This window comes from Aulostomus chinensis, chromosome 1 (assembly GCF_037954235.1).
Source record: "Aulostomus chinensis isolate RoL2024-O1b breed Wild chromosome 1, RoL_Achi_v1.0, whole genome shotgun sequence".
NCBI classification, from domain to species: Eukaryota; Metazoa; Chordata; class Actinopteri; order Syngnathiformes; family Aulostomidae; genus Aulostomus; species Aulostomus chinensis.
Window position 1 is genome coordinate 66013201 of NC_141320.1, and position 18867 is coordinate 66032067.

The 18867-nt window shown below is 42.8% G+C and overlaps 3 protein-coding genes across 7 annotated transcripts in view; 1 reads left to right on the forward strand and 2 right to left on the reverse strand.

The window, feature by feature from the left end:
* Positions 1-6018, reverse strand: part of LOC147272809 (inactive dipeptidyl peptidase 10-like) — a 48989-nt gene extending 42971 nt beyond the window's left edge. The window contains exon 1 of the mRNA XM_086201744.1: positions 5694-6018. Within this exon, the coding sequence (XP_086057870.1) occupies positions 5694-5753 (60 nt within the window). The 5' untranslated portion in view covers positions 5754-6018. The remainder of the gene's footprint in view (positions 1-5693) is intronic.
* A 2292-nt stretch (positions 6019-8310) lies between these two features.
* LOC147272810 (sodium/hydrogen exchanger 2-like) lies at positions 8311-16605 on the reverse strand. Its single transcript, XM_086201801.1, has 13 exons — positions 16059-16605; positions 15641-15966; positions 14795-14932; positions 13411-13661; positions 13107-13324; positions 12834-13033; positions 12114-12203; positions 11955-12025; positions 11706-11873; positions 11283-11388; positions 10778-10894; positions 10605-10698; positions 8311-10530 (listed from the first exon to the last, which is right to left on the reverse strand). Exons 1-13 carry the CDS (start codon positions 16333-16335, stop codon positions 10160-10162), a joined length of 2427 nt encoding a protein of 808 aa, XP_086057927.1. The 5' UTR covers positions 16336-16605; the 3' UTR covers positions 8311-10159.
* Positions 16606-17305: 700 nt separating this feature from the next.
* Positions 17306-18867, forward strand: part of LOC147272811 (inositol polyphosphate-4-phosphatase type I A-like) — a 30964-nt gene continuing 29402 nt past the window's right edge. For 3 of the 5 annotated variants that reach the window (XM_086201875.1, XM_086201902.1, XM_086201893.1), the window contains exon 1: positions 17311-17568. The gene's annotated coding sequence lies outside the window, so the exon portion shown is untranslated. Of the gene's footprint in view, positions 17569-18867 lie in introns of all 5 variants that reach the window. The other 2 variants (XM_086201866.1, XM_086201883.1) reach the window with 2 other exon arrangements.

The window sequence follows — 18867 nt, forward strand, 5'->3', positions numbered from 1 at the left end:
GTTGACAGGCGAGCGAGGAGATGCCTGGAGGGGCTTTCAGTCCGGAGGGATTCAAAACACCACGTCATCTTCTGCTGCCACACGGTTCAAAGTCAAACCAACCTGCCCAGGCAGATTATAGAAATTAAAACAGGAGGTGCAGCAGCGCAGGAGACGACATCCCGGCAGAGAGAGACGACGATGAAATTACGGCTCCTTTCACTTTTGGGGTCACTAATGAATAAAGTGATATTAAGAGAAAATGTCATGTCTGGCTTATTAAATCAAATCGTTTAGACTCAGTAGACTGCGTGTAGGAAGAGGCCGCTTAAAAAGCATGAAAATTCCAACATAGCTATTGCTGCACGTTTAATTGTTCACTACGCAAGATGCCTTTTAAAATAAAAGTGCTTTCAACATCCTCCACACTCCTTCTTTGTGCTCGCTCCAATCTTCCATACGACCACCTGGAGAGAAACGGATCACGGAGTTCATTACCGATTAAAGGAAAAGCTTTTATTAGTCCGAGGTGTTACGCAGCAGCTCAGTGCTTCCTTATCTCGCCTCTCGCTCCATTTTGGAGAAAACTAATTGAGCCTCTCCTGGCTGTGTTGAAAAGCTTTAGTCTGTATTTGCTTGTCACAAGTAAAAACAAAAACCCAGAAACAGCTGGGAACCTGCTTTGCATGTAAATGACAGAGTGTAAACTACATTTCCATAATTATTCTTTTTTACAATCGATTGCTTGGAATGGATGTTGTCATTGCTGAGCAGTGGCGTGTTTGTTGGGTTACCTGCAGCGCTCAGAGACAAATGGTAGCCATGCTAATGATGGTTAGCTTTGCCTGTTGCTACACTGCACAAAACACTTCCAATCTTTGCATGATACCTAAAGAGCACATTGAATGTTATAATATTGATATTTAACACTTAACTTTGACATTCATCATATCGTTTATAAATATCTATTTCTATAATGTTGTCATGTATAATATCTATCTATCCTTCTGGCCACATGGCTTTTTTTTGGGGGACAAAACTGTAAGTAAACTTTCTCAATTGTGTTTCTCCTTTGTTGCTCGGTGCTAATACCGGGTGTGTGTAGGCTTCAGCTACATTTTGATTAAAACATATTTTTGGGGAGAAATAAATAAAAATTTTAGCTGAATATTTTAAGAACAATTTTTTAAAAGCATTGAGCTGATTCTAATTTGCTGTGTGGTTATGTGAACTGGATGGATCCTTCATGTGCATTCAGATACAAAAGCACCCTACAAGATGCATGTATGGAGCTCTGGACTCTGCACTTACTTGCATGACTCTTGCGTCCATATATATATATATATATATATATATATATATATATATATATATATATATATATACACACACACACACACACACACACACACACACACACACACACACACACACACACACACACACACACCGTTTATCACCGTATTTCAGAGTCAGGTTCTGTTATATGCAACTGCAGTTGAGCGAGGAGGAATATTTCTCCTTGCAGAAGGATGTGATAAGCGTGTAGCCTCCAGGCTGTTGCCTTAATAGCAGTAACCTTGGTTTGGGCAATTATATTTTGGAGCAGACTAATCGGAGATGAGCCAGACTCTGACTCACTGGCCCCAAAATAAATCAGTCTAAACACACCGGGTGCAACAAGGGCAAAGAAATTTCAACTGAAGGTGCTGTTAATGCAAGCAGCTGCCAGGCTGGCTGTGTGTGTGTGTGTGTTTGTATATCCGTTGGTGTGTGTGTGTGTGTGTGTGTGTGGGGGGGGGGGGGGTTATCAAGTGTTTTTATGATGAATGAGCCTCAGGTGATTTTAAGTTATACTGATGCTTCTGCAGGATTTTTCAACCCGTATCAGTCAGACTGAAGGACGTTACATCATGATGTCAGCAGAAACCCTTCAGCGAGCCCTCACACTTACACGGAGCACTCTTGTGCAAGACTGCCCTGTAGTGGCAGAAAGCGGACCTGCAACTTGAATGCTCTGACTCCAAATGCCCTCACATGCTTCAAAACGTTCAAGATTTCCAATCATTTTTGGCAATTTTCACATGTCTCAAACCTAAAGAGAGCAGAACACCAACTATTTCATGTCAAGTGGGCTTCTGGTGAAAATAAGCACCACCAATGAGGAGCAGCGTTATTGCTGGTCAGCAGCGCCCTCTGTTGGTACAAGCCGTGAAATACAGAACGCCGACACATTCAAACCTGTTTCAGACCAAGTACTGAAAGAATGAATGAGAGGATACAGACTCAGGTCATTTAAAACATTACTCTTCACATTTGCTTTCCAACAAACTCAACACAGAAAGTTTTTATTGCCTTTTAACCTTCGGAGCAGTCTGTTGGCAGGATTATGCCAAAACCTATCCAACCAAATTTCGCCTAACTTTGAGTGCAGCAGGGGTCAAGGATGAACACATTACATTATAAGATGGAGCCACTGAACACAGAGAAAAACTGGCATTTCTTATACGCTGAGTGCGCTATGTGCACTCTGGGTTTTAAATATAGCTCATAATGGCTAATGGCTTTAGTGCATTTCCATGCCTATGTGAGGTTCTATGAGTTGCCATATCTGCATGCAGCTTGTCTTGGTGGTGGTTGTGGTCGTACAGGTAGCAGTCGTCTTTTAGTCTTGAGGAGGAGTAAAGCAGTGTTCCATTAGATCACCCTGGCAGCTCTTGTCATGATGTCACCTGTTGCAGTCGCGGTGAGAGAGTGACCGCGTGGTAAAAGGCTTTCTGTTATATAGCGGCCTTTCCACCTCAGCGATACTCAAAGTGCTTCATAGTGTTGCCTCATTTAGACGTTCACACTCCTGCAGTGATGACGAAGATGCCAGCTCATCAGGAGCAATTTGTCCTCCTCTCTTGCCACTTTTCGGCATTTCCAAACATCGATGAGAGCTCCATCTTGCCTTTTAGTGTACATATTTAGCTCTAATTAAAGAGATGCATTTTAATTGAAGTGTAGCCACAGTTTATTGAGCAAGTAGGGAGGATTAAAAATAGCTACTGAAGCATAACACCACCCAAAGGCTAACATGCTAATCAGAGATTTATGAACATCCCAGTGCAGCAAAGTCAGAGATGATGATGGCGGCGGAGACAAGATTAGTCGTCTTCCTGCACTGCTCACATGCTAATGACAGAGCCCAGCTTCTTTACTCCGTGTCCATCTCCACGGCAACAGATGGCTGCAGCTAATGTTAATATTTAGCGATTCTCTGTGGGTGAGACCCGCTCAGGCTGCTAAACCCAGTTATGATGGACAATCTGTTCGCAGGTTTTTGGGGTTGGGACCAGCGAGTGTTGGTGTTGAGAACAAAAGATCCAGTTTTGAAAAACAGAGGAAAATAAATATGACAAAAGCAAAAATAGCTTTAGGCCAGAGAGTTGCAATACTGGGGACAGAGAAATCCTCCTAATTAGTTTGGAATATATAATTAAGTTATTATCAATTCTTCTAATTCCAAATGTAGTTTTTTGGCTTTTAAGGATACCTTTTGAAAATGTTGCTATTGTTTTGTTTTGATGAGTTTCTGGTAAAAGAACATCATTTTTGCTTAATTTGTAACTGTTAGATTAAATTTAGACCATTACATCTGAAACAATTCCCCTAATCCTGAATTAAATTCATAAAGGAGTAGGAATTATGGGGAACAAGAGTGGAAAAAAATCCCCAAACAAAACAGAAAAACCGTGACAAAATGGTTTTGAAGTTGAATCATCTAAAGTCTACATGATCTGACGGAAATTTGTGACAAATTGAATTATGAAAAATGTTCAAATTGGACAACTGAAAAAAGGTATTCAGTTCCAAATGAAGGTTATTTTGTGGAAACCGGGTCTAAACTGCTGCAACATAACCACAAGATGCTCCTTCGCCCTGGACCTCCTATTAAATCACAAAGCTGCACCTCTCATTTCATGACAGAAAGAACATTTGTGGACAGACAGCAGCTGCCACTGAATAACAAATCAGTTTGACTCATTTTTAGCGATGGGGTTCCTGCACACCATTTCAGTGATAAAAAACATGCTTGTGTTGACACCAACATCATCTTTATAGCCAACATCAGGGGAGAAGCTCACGTTCATGCTAACAAATCCATACAGGAGAAGCTCATTTGCATCGGCTCTGTGGCGGCAGAAGCCTCATATACAGCTGTGTGTGTCAAGAGGCTTATTTATGAAGCGGTGAGAACCAGGTGGCACATGAGGTGGATTACTGAGCCGGGATTTATGGCACAATTACAACCACTCAGACTAAATAATGAGTATGAAGAGCAGCACACTATCCCTGCTCGTTATGCTGTAAAAGTCTTTGAAACTTAAGCCCCTGGACCAGTTTTGGTGATAAAACTACAAAAACACTGGAAATAATGTGAGAAAGTTCCTGCAGCGCCCTTCCTGACACTTTGTTCCCATCCACCAGCGGATTGTTGGGGATTTCCTCCTGTCAGAGGGATCTGCTCACAGCTAAGAAGCTCTTTGCATAAACTGCAGGCGACAAGGACGTTCTTAATGCTAAAGCCGCTGCTCGCTGCTGTCATGGTGGCCTTGCTTTTATATCAGCGTAAACACAAAGAGGCTGCAACAAAACATCCCTGCACTTTCATCATCAGCTGCATCAAAGGAATCGTATGAGCCCTTTATTATGTGCTCTGCTGTAATAAGACATTCATTTCCTTTGCCAAGGAGGTCATGATTTCGGTGGTGATTGCTAGCAAGATTATGCAAAAACTACAAGGCTGATTTTCTCCAAGCTTGTTGGAAGGGTGGAACATGGACCAAGAAATGACTCCATAAATTTTGGGTCATATTAGTCATAGCGCCCCCTGGTGGCAATAGGAAATGACATGGGATCCATCTCAAATATTGTCCAAACCCCCTGAGACCTTGTTTTGGGTGTCCGGGTGGTAGCGGTCTATGACGTTGCTTACCAGCACAGAAGTGGGTGTGTTGTGGTCACTGCATTAGCGCCTCCTCTGGTCAGTCAGAGGAATACAGTGAAACATCCTCACACTTGCGTGCAACATTCGTCTTCTCCGTCATGTAAAAGCTTAATACCATCAGGTTTCACCTCCCTCTGACTCCATGGTACTGGCACCTCGAGGTGGGAGGGGTTGGGAGGGTCCACTCATCTCTGTGTGCTACTTCAATGAGGACCCACCCTAGTTTTCTTCATTTTGCTATGAAAGAATCACTCAGGGCTCTGATTTTGAACTGTAAATGTTTGATTTGCCCAGCAGACACTCTTTCAGAGTGTAACCAGACAAGGGACAACCATGCACGAGTCCAACACCCTTGTTTGACTCATGGACTGAGCAGCACGTCGTGTGTGATGACTCACTTTACAGTGAAAACCACCTGAGAGCCATCGTAGCTTCTCCTGCACTTTTAAAGTGAGGAAGAATCTGCAAACTCATCAAGACTAAATCTTACAGTTCTTCTAACTTTCTTTAAAAAAAAAAAAAGACATTCACAGTTTGTCAGAAGATTTCTCAGAGCCTGGCGAAAACAGCACCAGTTGGCAGAGTGGGCAAGTTGAGATAACTGCTAAGAACTTTGGCAACAGTTCCTGTGTTGTTACGTGATGTCAGCTTGAGAAGAGAGTGCTGCAGCAATTACAGAAAGAACAGTGACGATGGAAAAACCACAACAGGAGCATCCTACCTTGACATCCTTGACTGGCTGACACTCAATCTGATGAGAGACGGATGCAGTTTGGTTCATTTCTGTTGCAAAGAACACCCTAAATACCAGGTTGCAACACAGCAGAATTTCTATCTGATAAAATTAATCTGTTGTCGACTCCCGGCAGCTCAGTTCTGAAGTTTCCTCTGGTTCCTCCGAGCTGACCGAAGCAGAAACTCTTGCTGATGCTGAGATACTGGAGGCTGCAGGGATGCTGCCCTAGAAATGATGTTAAAGCTTCAGTGCCAAACATTTAACAACACATTCCTTCCGTCTTTGTTTCTCTGCTCCTCTCTCTGACGATTGCAACGCCACATTTCAGTGCACTACCTCCCTCCCTCCCTCCCCTCTCTCCTCCTCTTTCCTCCTCTCTCCTCAGCTGCTTCATATGGAGCATAACCGCACAGCAGCAGCTGACAGATAGTTGGTAAACCAGGATGTTTGCCAGTGATGCCTCCCACATATGAAGACGTTTCTTGATCAGGATGCAAATGTGCTTTAGGCTAATATATTGCAGGGTTTGAGCTTTAACATTGCTCTTATTCAAAGCTGAGCGAGAGATATTTTGACAGGGAAAGACTCAAATTGATGGATTAATCTTAAAGCTCAAAGCATTTTGACCCCCTCAGGAAGCAGCCGCTCTTTGTTTCATGAGGATGAATCAAAGCGAGAAAGAAGGCTGTCTATTTAAGACGCAAACAGGTAGAAAAGACCTTTTTTGGTGGTTTTATGCTAGATTTTTTTTGTCCTGTCTGTCTACCAACAGTACATTGTTTAAATAAATAAGAACTTCACCCAGTTTAGCTCCTGAAGATAGATTCTTTACAGGCGTCTCCATCGCTGCCCACATCTTGGATTTTTTTTTTTTTTAATCCTCTGATTCAAAGAGGTTGTAACCTTGAGTTAAAAAAAAAAGCTTGAAATGATATCATTCTCCGTGCATGAATATTTTAATAATGAAAAGACACAAGTAGATCAGATCCAGACAGTCGGTGCGTGTGGAAGCGGTGTCTGATAATCCCGTCAAAACTGCTGAACAGCCACTTGATCCATGTCACGTCTTATTTGATGTAACTGAGTATGGTTGCTGCTCTTTGGGCTGGTTGTAGATGTGAATAATGTATCAAAATAACAACCGTTCCAGCTGCAGCGTGTGATGTCCGAGCTGCATGCAAAGTGATGCTGGCTGTTGTTGTTTGTTTAGACTGGTTGCAAAAAAGGTGAATTATGGGCCGAACATGATGTTTCAGTTGCTGGTAAAGTGATGCTAGCCATTAGCTAACAGCTAATAGTTAGTCAGCAAACCAGCAGTTCCACCCAATCATTCCCCACCATCATCTCCCTCATACATATTGATGTAGGATTTTATTTGGTCAAACTCAAGTACAAAGAAGCAACAGTGTGATTTGTTGGTCGTCACGGCGGGGGGGGGGGGGTTCGGAGTGGTGGGCTGGATCAAGACGAGTGTTTATTCCTGGGGACGTAGAAGGACGTCTCTGGATCATCAGCCAGCAGAGGCCGGCATTTATCTCACTGTCTTGTTGTGCTGGAGTAATGTCTCCAAATGAATTTTGCAATGATTAATCGATTTCCAGGGCTGCTGCGGTTTTAATCCTTTTAAAAAGTAACCCAGGTTGCTTCAGTGTAGTGGCAAGAAATGTAGGAAATATATTTCAAATAGTTTTGTAATATACAGCTGGTGAGTCGGTCGTACATCAGCTCCTGACAGGACGTGAAAGATTTATGAATGTGACTGAGCCTCATATTCATATATGAACCGGGAGAATCTTCATCCCGGACTTCTTGTTACTGTAAACTGTTGTTGCCATCAATTATTAAGGACGATGATGTATATTTGATGAGCTGGCTATTTGTCAAATCCCACTAATCATATTTCTTGTGCGTTTTATTGGATTTCCAGTCATTTTATATAAAGAGTCAAAGGTTATAAAGGTCTATTTGTAGCTCGCACTCTTCATGGACGCAGAAGATAGACGCTATTTGGTGCCAGTGCTGTGAATAATAAAATATATGGATGTCATGAAATGCAAATGCTAAAATACTGCAGTGAGATGAGATATTAGAATTCCCAATGGGAAAATAGAGGCTGTAAGCAGAAAGCAGAAACCCCAGCAGGCTGCAGTTCCTATTTTTGTAATGTTGTGTTTTCTCTTTTGTTAATTTGATTCGAGTCACTTTCATTTTTTGCAGTCGTAAGGTGGTTTTTTTTTTTATTTATCGTTTGACTTTGTCACGGCTCCACCTTTCTTCAAGCTCCCCTCCAGACGATTGAACCAGATCAGACATGCAGAGGTAGAGATGTGAAACGCTCTCGCTGAGTGACCTTTAGAAAGCACCCAAAAACCAGACAACATTCCCTGGATCATTTCCTAATTACATCTGATGAACTGTTATGACACACTCTTCTCCTTTTAATTGGTGTATTTATCTGCATTTTTCTAAATTGATAAACTCCACTAATATCCCCAATTTGTGCATTCATCTTTTTTTTTTTCAAATTTACCTATCACAAAAAATTGTTAATTTCATACTGTGGTGAGTCTCAGTAAATAATGAAATGTTACTAATCACTTTGGAGCATCTTTAATTAGAGCGGCGGCGACGAAGCCAAGCATAATCAAGACAAACAACTTCCTCGACGCGGGCTGCTGCAGGCCGATGGGACGAAGCTGCCGCCACATGATGGATTGCTTTGGCACCTTGTTAGCTCTACATGTAACATGCCTTTTCTTTATTATCATCACTTTCTTTACTGGAAAACAATCCCAAATCTTGCGTGTTTCTTTAAACAATCGAAACAATCCCCGTTCAGAGAGATCATTTCAATCTGCTAAGCAATTAGTTACAGTCCTTTTCGTGAAGTGAATTAAGTTTCTCTTAAATCTACGCCACAGGCACGTATGTTCTGATGCAAAGTTTGCGATGATCATTTTTGCAAACCCATGAGTTCTGCCTGGTAACGTAATATTTTACAGCATCTCCAAGTACGATGTGTCACAACGTCACCTCACTCACGAAATGAAGACTTGTAGACAGAATAAGAGGGAATACTGGATATTAAAACACACAAAAAAGTCGAGGGAATGGAGTTTCACTGATTGTATCAAAAACACAACCGCAAACCAGCTTCATTTATCTTACAACGTCAAGAAAATGAGCTTTTATTACATTAAAGTAAAAGGATAATCAACCTGTTATCGTGGGTAACGTTTTTTCCTTTTACAAAGACATTTGTTGAAGGGTTGAGACACTCCCAGTCCAGCCTGATCATGGCTTTGCTCAGTTATAAATCAAGTTCTCATGATCTCCACACGCTCTCAAGCAAACTCCCTTTCACTTGCATGATCTAATGAGATTAATTAACCTATCATGAGAACATAGGCCACGTTGTACGTTGACCTTTCTGCATGAGTATAATAATGGTGGCCGCTCTCAGCTTCCATAAATATCTTGGTTTTTTTTGGAATCTCATTTCTTTAAAACGTTATATATCGTCCACTCTTGCTATCACGAACATCAAATTAGACATTTTTTTCTGTGTCCAGGGATAAGTGGACAAATGAACTTTGCTGGAAGCGGATCCTGAGGCTGCGGACAGCCATCAGAGAGTCCAATGGACTCATAAAAAGGGACATTAAAGTAAAGGAGGGGGAGTCTTTAGTGCTACGTCTCCTCTCTCCTGAGTTTAATGGTACCTTGGGCTCGTCGGTCTGGTTTCACATCTATTGGTTAAGGATCAAATGCAGCAGTGTAAAATGACTCCATGTTAACACGCATCAGGTATCAGGGTAGAGATCGAATAGCTTCCATCCACACATCGCAGTATTTAAAACATAATTCAAAAGTCATTTACATACTGTACTCAGAAGTAATTTACACAAATGATGTTGCTGGAGCTCTCATGAGAAGAAGACACACTCTGAATTAATGCATGTGTTGGAGTGTGTGTGGGTGTGCACACACGTGCAGCTGAGATCATGATGGATTGCAGAACTGTGTTTTCTTAAGAGATTTTCTGCGGCGAAAAAATTCACATTGGTTGAGTTCATCCTCAGTGGGCGCGCTTTTCTATCAACACGGTTCATGCAGATTTCATGAGTAAAATTCCACAAATTTCAATGAAACTGAACTAAAACAACTCAGACTCCGAAAGCCTTTATCATCAACCAGAGGTGAACGAATGCATTTTAAAGATTCTTTTTGGTGTACGTGACTGTGATGAAAACACCAGTTTAGGTTGAAAAAAGAAGCATTTTTCAAGGACGATCTTTAAGTCAAACCCTGACATCTTACTGGGTCAAATTTTCAACCCTCAAAACAGTAAAAATCCAACAAAAAAGCAGATGTTTCAATCAACGATTCACTCCATATTTGGTATTTTGTTCAACTTTGGTTTATCCCAGCTGCTAAGTTTTTCTTGGTGGTCATGACCCCCCCGAGGTTCCAGACCCCCGCGATGAGTGACTCAGTAGCGGGTCTCCAGCCTGGTTTGCCCTGAGGTTTTCAGACATCCAGCCTGGAGGTGGCGGCAGCTCGGGAGGTCTCACTGTTTCCTCCCCTTCAGCTCCCTGGAACCCATCGGAACCGCGCCTCCTAGGGTCAGGAACTGGTGCTTTGGAACCTCCCAGACTTCCAGGACCACTCTCATCAAAACCCTCCACCCCAGGAGATGGCTGACCTCCAGCAGCCCCGGACTCCCTGATGGGGTTCAGCCTCCTCATAGAGATGAGGGAGCGGGATGAGGAGCGTGGCGACACACCGGACAACTGGAGACGATCCAACTCGTGTCTTCCTCCTGATATGACACAAGAACGAGAACTTGGCTCCTCCCGTCTCTCTGTGACATCACACCGATTAAAGTCAACTCACCAAGACTTCGTTTTCTGAGGGCAAAGGCTGACTCCAGATCTCCTCCAGGCTGGAGGGAGAAGTACTTCTGAGATCTAGGGATGTTCTGACCAGGCTGCAGGAGAAGAAAGAGCCATCATAGAAGGTATGAAATACAAATTTAATTTGAAAGTTCTTCTAAAACAGAAACTCACCATCTCGCGGAAGCTTTCAGCACGGATACTGCGCCTGATGCTTGTATGGCGGCGAATCAGAATCTCCCTGGCTCGACGGTTGTCGGGCAGGTTGTATTTGCTGGTGTACGCCATCGTCTGAGCAATAACTTCACATGTTAGACAAGACGTTCATCATCGAAGTAAACAATGTATTTAATCTAAATTATTGTTGAATAAACTATTCACAATAAGCTGTGATGAAATGTGGCATAAACTTTCAGAACCAAAGATTAACTTAACAATATCTTGGACGACTAGAAAAGTTGTTTTTTGGGGGTTTTTTGTGCGTGTTTTTCTTTTTCCATCTGGCATCTCTGAGCCGTGTATCTCCGTGGAAGCCAGAGAATAAATCACTGCTCTGAGGTTCAAAACTATGATGAAATACCAGCAAAACAACAGATGTAATGAGAATACAACAGTAAAGTGTCCCTCGAAAGCTAACTTTCAGCTCTATTTCAAAGAAAACTTTGGGCTTTAATCTCACCTTCTCCCTGATCCTGTACATATTCTTTGATAAGATGTCGTGCATTTTCCTCACGTCAGCAGCCAGGAACTTCTTCTTTGGTCGAGACGCCTCCTTCCTCTCGTCGCTGATAGGGGGTGGAAGAAATCAGCAGCGAATGAGAGATATCGCTGAGTGTTTTCTTATTACTATTTGAGTTGAAGGAGAGATTTCCATTTGTTGGAAACAGCATCGTCAGCTGAGGTCAAATTAGATTTAGCAGGAACGCTTCATGCACTCGTGCAGGGTAAGCAGATACCGTTTCAGTCGACTGCCTCAAAACTTTCCTCTTTATCAGCTCAAGTTGCTCATGATCCACTTACTGAGAACCCATCACAATAAAGCAGACACAGAATCAGTTTAGTTGCCTGAATTGGCAGCATATTAATTCGCTGTACAACTTACTGTAAAGAAACAATAGAGGGCGCTGCACTGAGGTCTCCCATCGGCGTGTCCAGTAAGTCGATGGCGGTCTGCAGCTCCAGTTTCTTGTAGAGAGCAACGATGCTGGACTCTGCCCTGTTGTCTCGAAGCAGAATATGCCTCAAAACACGATCGTTGAACTTTTTAAACCTGACACACAGAAATGGAGAATATAAGAATGACACCCATGGAAATACTTCACGAATACTTCCTTATTTTCTGGAGTCCTACTTGTCTTTCCAGTAATAGTGGCTCCACTGGCCACACAGATCCTCAATACCACAAACGATGTGCTCCATCACCTGACCAGACGATAGAAGTACAACCATTTAGAGCAGGAAACCCAGGTTATCTGACAGAAACTGTCACAGTAGCACAGCTGATACGTACCCTGTTGTGGATTTCTACATTAATGGTGTCCAGGTCTTTGTTGGTCCTCCGGATGTTTATATATTCTATGAGAGGACGGATGCTGATGCCCTGCAGAGACCAAATTAACAATCATTGATGTGATGTTGTTGCAGGTGAATGTGCGGGCAAAATTGCGGCAGAATAGAAATGGAACGATAACTCCTGAAGAAAGCACACAAAGACATTCCATTAGCTACCATCTTGCAATATCACTTTTTACCTCAAGGGACAATAGAGAGTTAAGTGAGTTTTTAATAGTGAATAAACCAGGCTTGCCATCTTTGTTTCTCTAGGGTTTCAAAATAAAATACTTTAACAAAAAAAAGGCTGTTGGTGTACAGTATGGTTACCAAGCTACACAAGGCAATAAACTACATGCATGCAAAAATCAAAGATGGAAACTTTTTCTTGACCAGCTAGCTAAGTTGCCAGTTGTGGTCTTTTTTCATCCCTGATAGTTAAATGAACAGATGGGTGAAGAAAAAAAAGAAAGAAAAAGATTTGCTGCTCCTTTATTTTCTTAAGTGTGAAGAAGGAATGAATTTGACAGCTTCATTTTAAACATAGCACCTTTAAACAAGGAATAATCCTCATTCCACTTGATTATCTGTTGTTCTTTTGTTGCCTTTGTGGCTTCAGTTGCACCTCAAGTATTGTAATCTGGTCTAGGTGATGGGACTGATGACGTTTACGTCTCACCTGTATGAAAACAGTGAATATAATGATGGCAATGGACGCTGTGACAAACAGATTCCTCCTGTTGATGTTATCAGGCAGCGTGAAGACCAGGGCGAAGCAGATTGCCCCTCTGACGCCTCCGTACGCCAGGCCAAACTGGTCTTTATAGTTCAACTGGATAGTTCGGAATGGGTTGATGATCTGGGACAGCACCAGGATCCCTGCAGGAAAGAAAAGCTCAGTAACCCTGACTGATAGATGACATCAGTGACTGTGTGTGGTCTGCGTTCTTACCGATTCCTCTCCACAGAAGGGCGAACAGCAGTGTGAACAGGATGTAGGCCCAGTTCCACTCATGCTCACTGGTGATGGTAACTACACCCAGGAAGAAGAAGATGAGCGTTTCTGAGATGGTGGCCAGCATCTTGACAACATGGCGGATGGTGGTGCAGGACCTTTGAGATACATTCTCCTCCACGTAATACTTCATGGTTATGGCACATGTTATAATACTGCAGGGAGGGAAATGAAACGATGCAGCTTCATGTGAGAATCTCTCAGAGTTGCCAGGTGTTTACTCTACAACATGTCCACTCACGCCAAGACGCTCGATATGGTGAAGAGCTCAGCCACCAGGTACGCCAGGTAGCTGTACATGAAGATAAAGAGGGGCTCGATCTGCCGGGCGTTGTGCGTGAAACGTGTGGTGAAAGCTGCCGCAAAACCAAAGAGGAGGCCAAAGAGGAGGCCTCCGATCCCCACCACGAAGAACCTGGCCACACCCAGAAACACATCTGAGGATTCAACGGCTGGCATGTCGGCAACAAAGGAGAACATGTTGTAAAGTGCCTGCAGAGACAAAAAAAAAGGATCAGAGGACTGCAGTTCAGATCAGCGGTCGAGCAGGTTGGACGACCTTAAGATTCCCAGGAATCTGCTCCACTTCCACTCTTGTTGAAACGGTCTCTCTTTCCCATCCAGCTGAATCTGCTGTGTACTCAGTGACAATGTTGGCATGTTTCAGACATGTTCAAAGAGAGATTAACGAATCAGAGCCAGTTTGACCTCAAACTGGCTCCTCAGGTGAAACCCAGCCCCGCTGCATCGGCATGCTCATGAATTTCCCTTCAACAATCTGGCCAAATGAGACTGGAGAGAAGAGGCAGGGGCAAGGAAGGATTCCGTCACCCTCCTTTAAGAGTGCGCATAAGAGTCCTAAAACTATAGATGCAGAACGTGCAGTTTCCAATCCCACTTTACCATTCACCGACATTACAGAGCTTCTTACTGCTGCTGCCCTCCAGAGTGCTGCAGAATCGTTTTTTAATTCAGCAACAAACAAACAAAAGAATCATTTAGAGCAACCTAAACGTCTCTGGAGGCCACCTCCTCAAACTTGTCAAAAATAGAAAAGATCCCATTTTTATGCATTCATTGTTTGTTTTTGTTTTTGCTTTAGTGACTTTTCCATTATTTGCCACAACATAGCCTGACCTGACAGGCTAGCCTGCAAAACTGAGTGTCTCAGAAAATAATGTTTGTTCGAGAGAGATTATTTCTGATTTCACAAACACCATATGGTTTGAAAATGTAATTCCCATCTCAGTTTTTTGATGAACATTCTACAGATAATGTCTGTCACAGAGGTTAGTTTCAACGAGAGAGCATTTCATAGCCCACTAGAGGGCGCTCAAGTCGGTGAGGGCACGTTGATTTAAGGGACAAATTGCTGGTGGAGGAAATTTAGAAATAAACAAGCCTTTATTGAGTTATTTGCTTTTTTCCCCAGTCCAATTTATTGGAACATAAATCGTTACAGTTGAAATTCAAGTCATGTTGGTGATTTTTTTTTCTCAGCTTTGATAAGTCAGCCTGGATACTGCAAGTGAGGTAAAACTGCAGTATCTTTAAAGACAGGAAGGATTTGATTAAAACGTTCTAATCCTGCAACATCCACGCCAGGGGAGTCTGTCTGAGCTCACCACGGTGACGGCGTCGTTGAAGAGTCCCTCCGCAAATATCACGATGTGCGTCTGCTCGTTGACCCCGATGTTCTCAAAGACGTTGAGCACAGCGACGGGGTCCACCGCCGAGATGATGGACGCGAACAGCAAGTTCTCCTGCGATGAAGACACCAAGGAAAGAGTTTGTCGTTATCGGTGGCATGTATAAAATAATGAAAAGTTGTTCACTGCAAAAAAAGAAACCTTGCGTGTAATGGAGGGGTCATAGAGACCGATGGACAATGGCTGTTGTTTTTTTACTGCTCGCATTTTAGGAAGTTATCAGACGTACTCTGAGTAATGCTTCTTATTTAAGGCTCAGTTGTTTTTAGGCAGGTATTTGTCCTTCTCACCAGCACAATCTTACGTTTTGGTCGACGTAAATTACATTGCTACATGCACAGATACTTTCTCCTCCATTCGTTTCCCCCTCGGAATCCTTGTTCGCTGTGAAATGTTAGCTCTTCTTTTTATACTTCGAGTTTTTGCAGCGTGGAAAAAGGAAAAACAATATCGAAGAGCACAATTAGAGTGTACAAGCATTCTTCTACTCTTTAGAAGGCCAAGAACGAAAATATCTGTATTCTTGGTCATTTCATTGGGGAGAAACGACTGTGATTTCCTTCAGACACTTGGTCAGTTGTATTTTAGGTGATGTAATCCTGAAATTAAGTCTCTGATTAGCATTTGTTGTTTTCCTGTTTGTCACACACACGTAACCTTTGACATGTTTTTTTTAAAGTAACCAACACTCTGCTAACCTGCCAGGAATTTGACATGAGATCATCCTGATACTCTCCTCTGCTTCCTGCATGTGTTACTCACCTGCAGGTTAATATCTTGAACTCCAAAAACCTCAAACTGGCAGATGGCGAAGAGGGAGAGCCCAATGCCGATGCTGTTCCACAGAGTTCCCACCACAGCGTACCACAGCACCGTGCCGACGTTCTCAAAGAACGGCCTTGTGGGCATGAAGTAGCCGTTCTCTAGGACGATGGGTGGAAGCATGAAAAGGAAGAAGACGTCGGAGTTGAGGACAGCCGGGGGTTCCTCCTTCACTGAGTGCATAATGGCACCAACGATGAGGCCGATGGAGATCATGAGGCAGGACTCTGGGATCCAGATGGTGATTTTATGGTAGATGTGGAAACCTGGAGAGAAGATGAGTTAATGATGGGCTCCTTGTGTCCCTCGTGACTTAAATCCTCTGTCATATTCCACCAAACTCGACAACTAAACGTACCAATTTTGGCAAAGGATGCCAGCAGCACCCAGAGAGTAAACTCAAAGGGGACCTGTATCCGCGGGTAGTCCATGGTAAACACCGGAAGTCTGGCCCTCTCCTCCTCAGGGAAGGCCTGAGGTTCATTCATGTCATTTTCAAATGGTTTAACTCCAGGAAAATTGGAGGACGGTGACGGTTCTGACTGCTGAATCTCGCATTTCCCACCAAAACAGTGGAGTGCGAGCAGCAGGACCAGACTAAAGGCTCCTCTCTTACACCAGATCAAGGCCTCCATTTTCACAGCTCAGCACAGATGTCAGGTACTTCCAGTAGGAGTCAGAAAACACTGAAAATATGAGTCCCGAAGCATCTGAAAAAATCTAATGTGCAACTTCAGTTGTCTGTATCCAATAAAAATCTGAAATATAAGAAAACTGCCTCTCAATTGAACCTCGCTTTATCTTTAACTGCATTTTAAACCCCTTTTGATCCAGTTTGAACTGACTACAACAACACAGGGTTTCAGTGCAAAAAGTAAAAGAAGCCAGTTCCTCCTCTGAGCGCTCTGAGGGGCAATGAAATTCTGGTTTCAAGCGTTGCTGAACCTGCTTGACACATGTGCCATGCCTACTGGGTGGAGCCTGACAGCACCAAGAAGCACTTGTCAGTGTGGTTGGTGTGTTTTCAGTGTCTGCTGTGACTCAGTATGAACTGAGCAGAAATTAAATCAAACCTAAAATATAGACACATATTTATGGCTCAGGTTTCTGCAAGGGAGGAAATAAATATTTCAAGATGTAATTACAACTTTTGTCCACATAATGACAGTAGAGGGCAACTTAGAATTTGAGCACCTGCTGACAGAAAAAGTAAATTCGAGGTAGAAGTTAAAATCTTCTGAAGCCTCTTAGAAAATTCTAGATTCATGAATGAAGTTACGTTGTGGGGTCGCTTTGTTGGATCTTCATATGTCTCTGAATCCTTTGAAGACAAGGAGATGTGAATATGAGTATCAATTGATTTTTCTTTAGCTGATAAATGGCTGCTTTTGATCATTTTCTCAAAAGGCCGTTCCCGTTAGAACATATTCCATGTCATCCAAGTCTTGCTGAAGAGGCAGAAAGATTATCAGCTGCCAAAAGTAAAGATAACGGCACATTTTCTTTCGATGTCTGTCAATATTTTTTGGGGGGGGGGAAATACCCGGCAAATTAAAATAAAATAAAATAAAATAATCAATGTTTTTTGTTTGTTTTTTTTGCTTGGCTTTCAAAGTGGTTAATTGGAGGGATTTTTTTTTTATTTAATTTTTTTTTCACTTCAGAAAAAATGTTCCGCAAAAGGCGGCGTGGTGACGTCACCTGCGTGCTACGCAAGAGGCGGAACTAACCATCGTCTCCACTGCGACTTAAGCCAGCAGAGAGAGAAGCGGCGGCAGCGGGGTAGCTCGAGTCCTCCCTCCTCTCCCCCACAACAGTTGGTTTATCTCATTTTAACGGATATTTGACCGTGACACACAACTGAGCCGGTAAGAAACGATGAATTCAGGTGAATTAGAATTTAAAACACGCAGCTTAGCGGTAGCTTTATGGGCTGTGGAGCTAACGACTGCAGCTTTGTTTATATACTTGTGTCTGTCTGTCAGCTCAACTCATACAGGAGCATGTAGGGAAAATCATTCTTATTTAAAAAAGACAAGTTAGTTTTGTTCTACATTTGGCATTCAGACAGGAGCAGAAAAAGCAGAATATAGTGGACTTACCCGGGACAGGACATTAAAGACTGGGGATTAACATGTACTTTATTAGATGAAATGCTGGATATAATTGGTCCGTTTTTATTTTACATGAAGCATCGCTGCTGACAGGAAACAGTGTACAAGTAGTTGCTTTAGTATGACAGGCAGGTCACAGCCTGAGAAACACTGCTGTATTATTACGTAACTTAGTTAGGAAACGATGCATTTTCCTCTGAGGGTGTGTGTGTGCGCGTGTGTGTGTGCGTGTGTGTGTGTGTGTGTGTGTATTGCCATGTCACAGCTTGGTGTTTTTTTTTGTTTTTTTTTACATGAGGTAATTAAATAGCATCAAATCATCCTCCAAACCACACACATACTTAGACACACTTGTATTTTGGTGTGTGTGTGTGTGTGTGTGTGTGTGTATTGCCGTGTCACACCTCAGTGTGGGATTTGTTCATAATGAGGCAATTAAATTGCATCAAATTATCCTCCTGACAACACACAATCGCACACATACACTTGTATTTTGATACTTGTGTTTGTGTGTGAGTGTGTGTGTGTGTGTGTGTGTGAGTGTGAGTGAGCTGACTATGGATGTGAACACACACATGCTGAGTGTGAGTGTGGTTTTGAGTTTCTCTGTGGATGAGTCAAGGTCAGCCGGACGGGGGAGAGCTGATGATGCTCTCAGGTCGACCTGCTCGGAAACGACCAGCCTGAGTCCAGAAACCCTGAGTCATGATTGGGGCCAAATAAAAGCTATGTGTGGTAGCGGCTTGTCATTATCTGTGTGTCACGCATGGTAATGACTTCCACTGAATTCATTTTGTATTCCAGTTTGTTTTGGGTTTTTTGGTTGTTTTTTTTTATGTGCCACCAGCCTGGGAAAACACCACTCTTTCCATTTCCTCCTGCACTTCCACATGGTTCACGCTCGCCCCCTTTTCCTCTAAGAACCTGAGCAGAACAAGACAGTTGTTCAAAAGTAAGAACAATATTTGCAACATGGTGTCCAATGAGGGACACAGTCCAGGATTTGTCCGTGGTACAGTCCAAGAATTGATTCATTTCAAAACAAATTTGCTT

What these genes read in the sequence shown, in the direction of transcription:
- LOC147272810 (XM_086201801.1), bottom strand. Translation starts at nt 16,335, where the DNA reads ATGGAGGCCTTGATCTGGTGTAAGAGAGGAGCCTTTAGTCTGGTCCTG. An exon ending in TTCAAGATATTAACCTGCAG is followed by an intron (nt 14,933 to 15,640) that starts GTGAGTAACACA and finishes TCTTCATCGCAG; the next exon opens with GAGAACTTGCTGTTCGCGTC. An exon ending in TGTACAGGATCAGGGAGAAG is followed by an intron (nt 10,895 to 11,282) that starts GTGAGATTAAAG and finishes GTTATTGCTCAG; the next exon opens with ACGATGGCGTACACCAGCAA.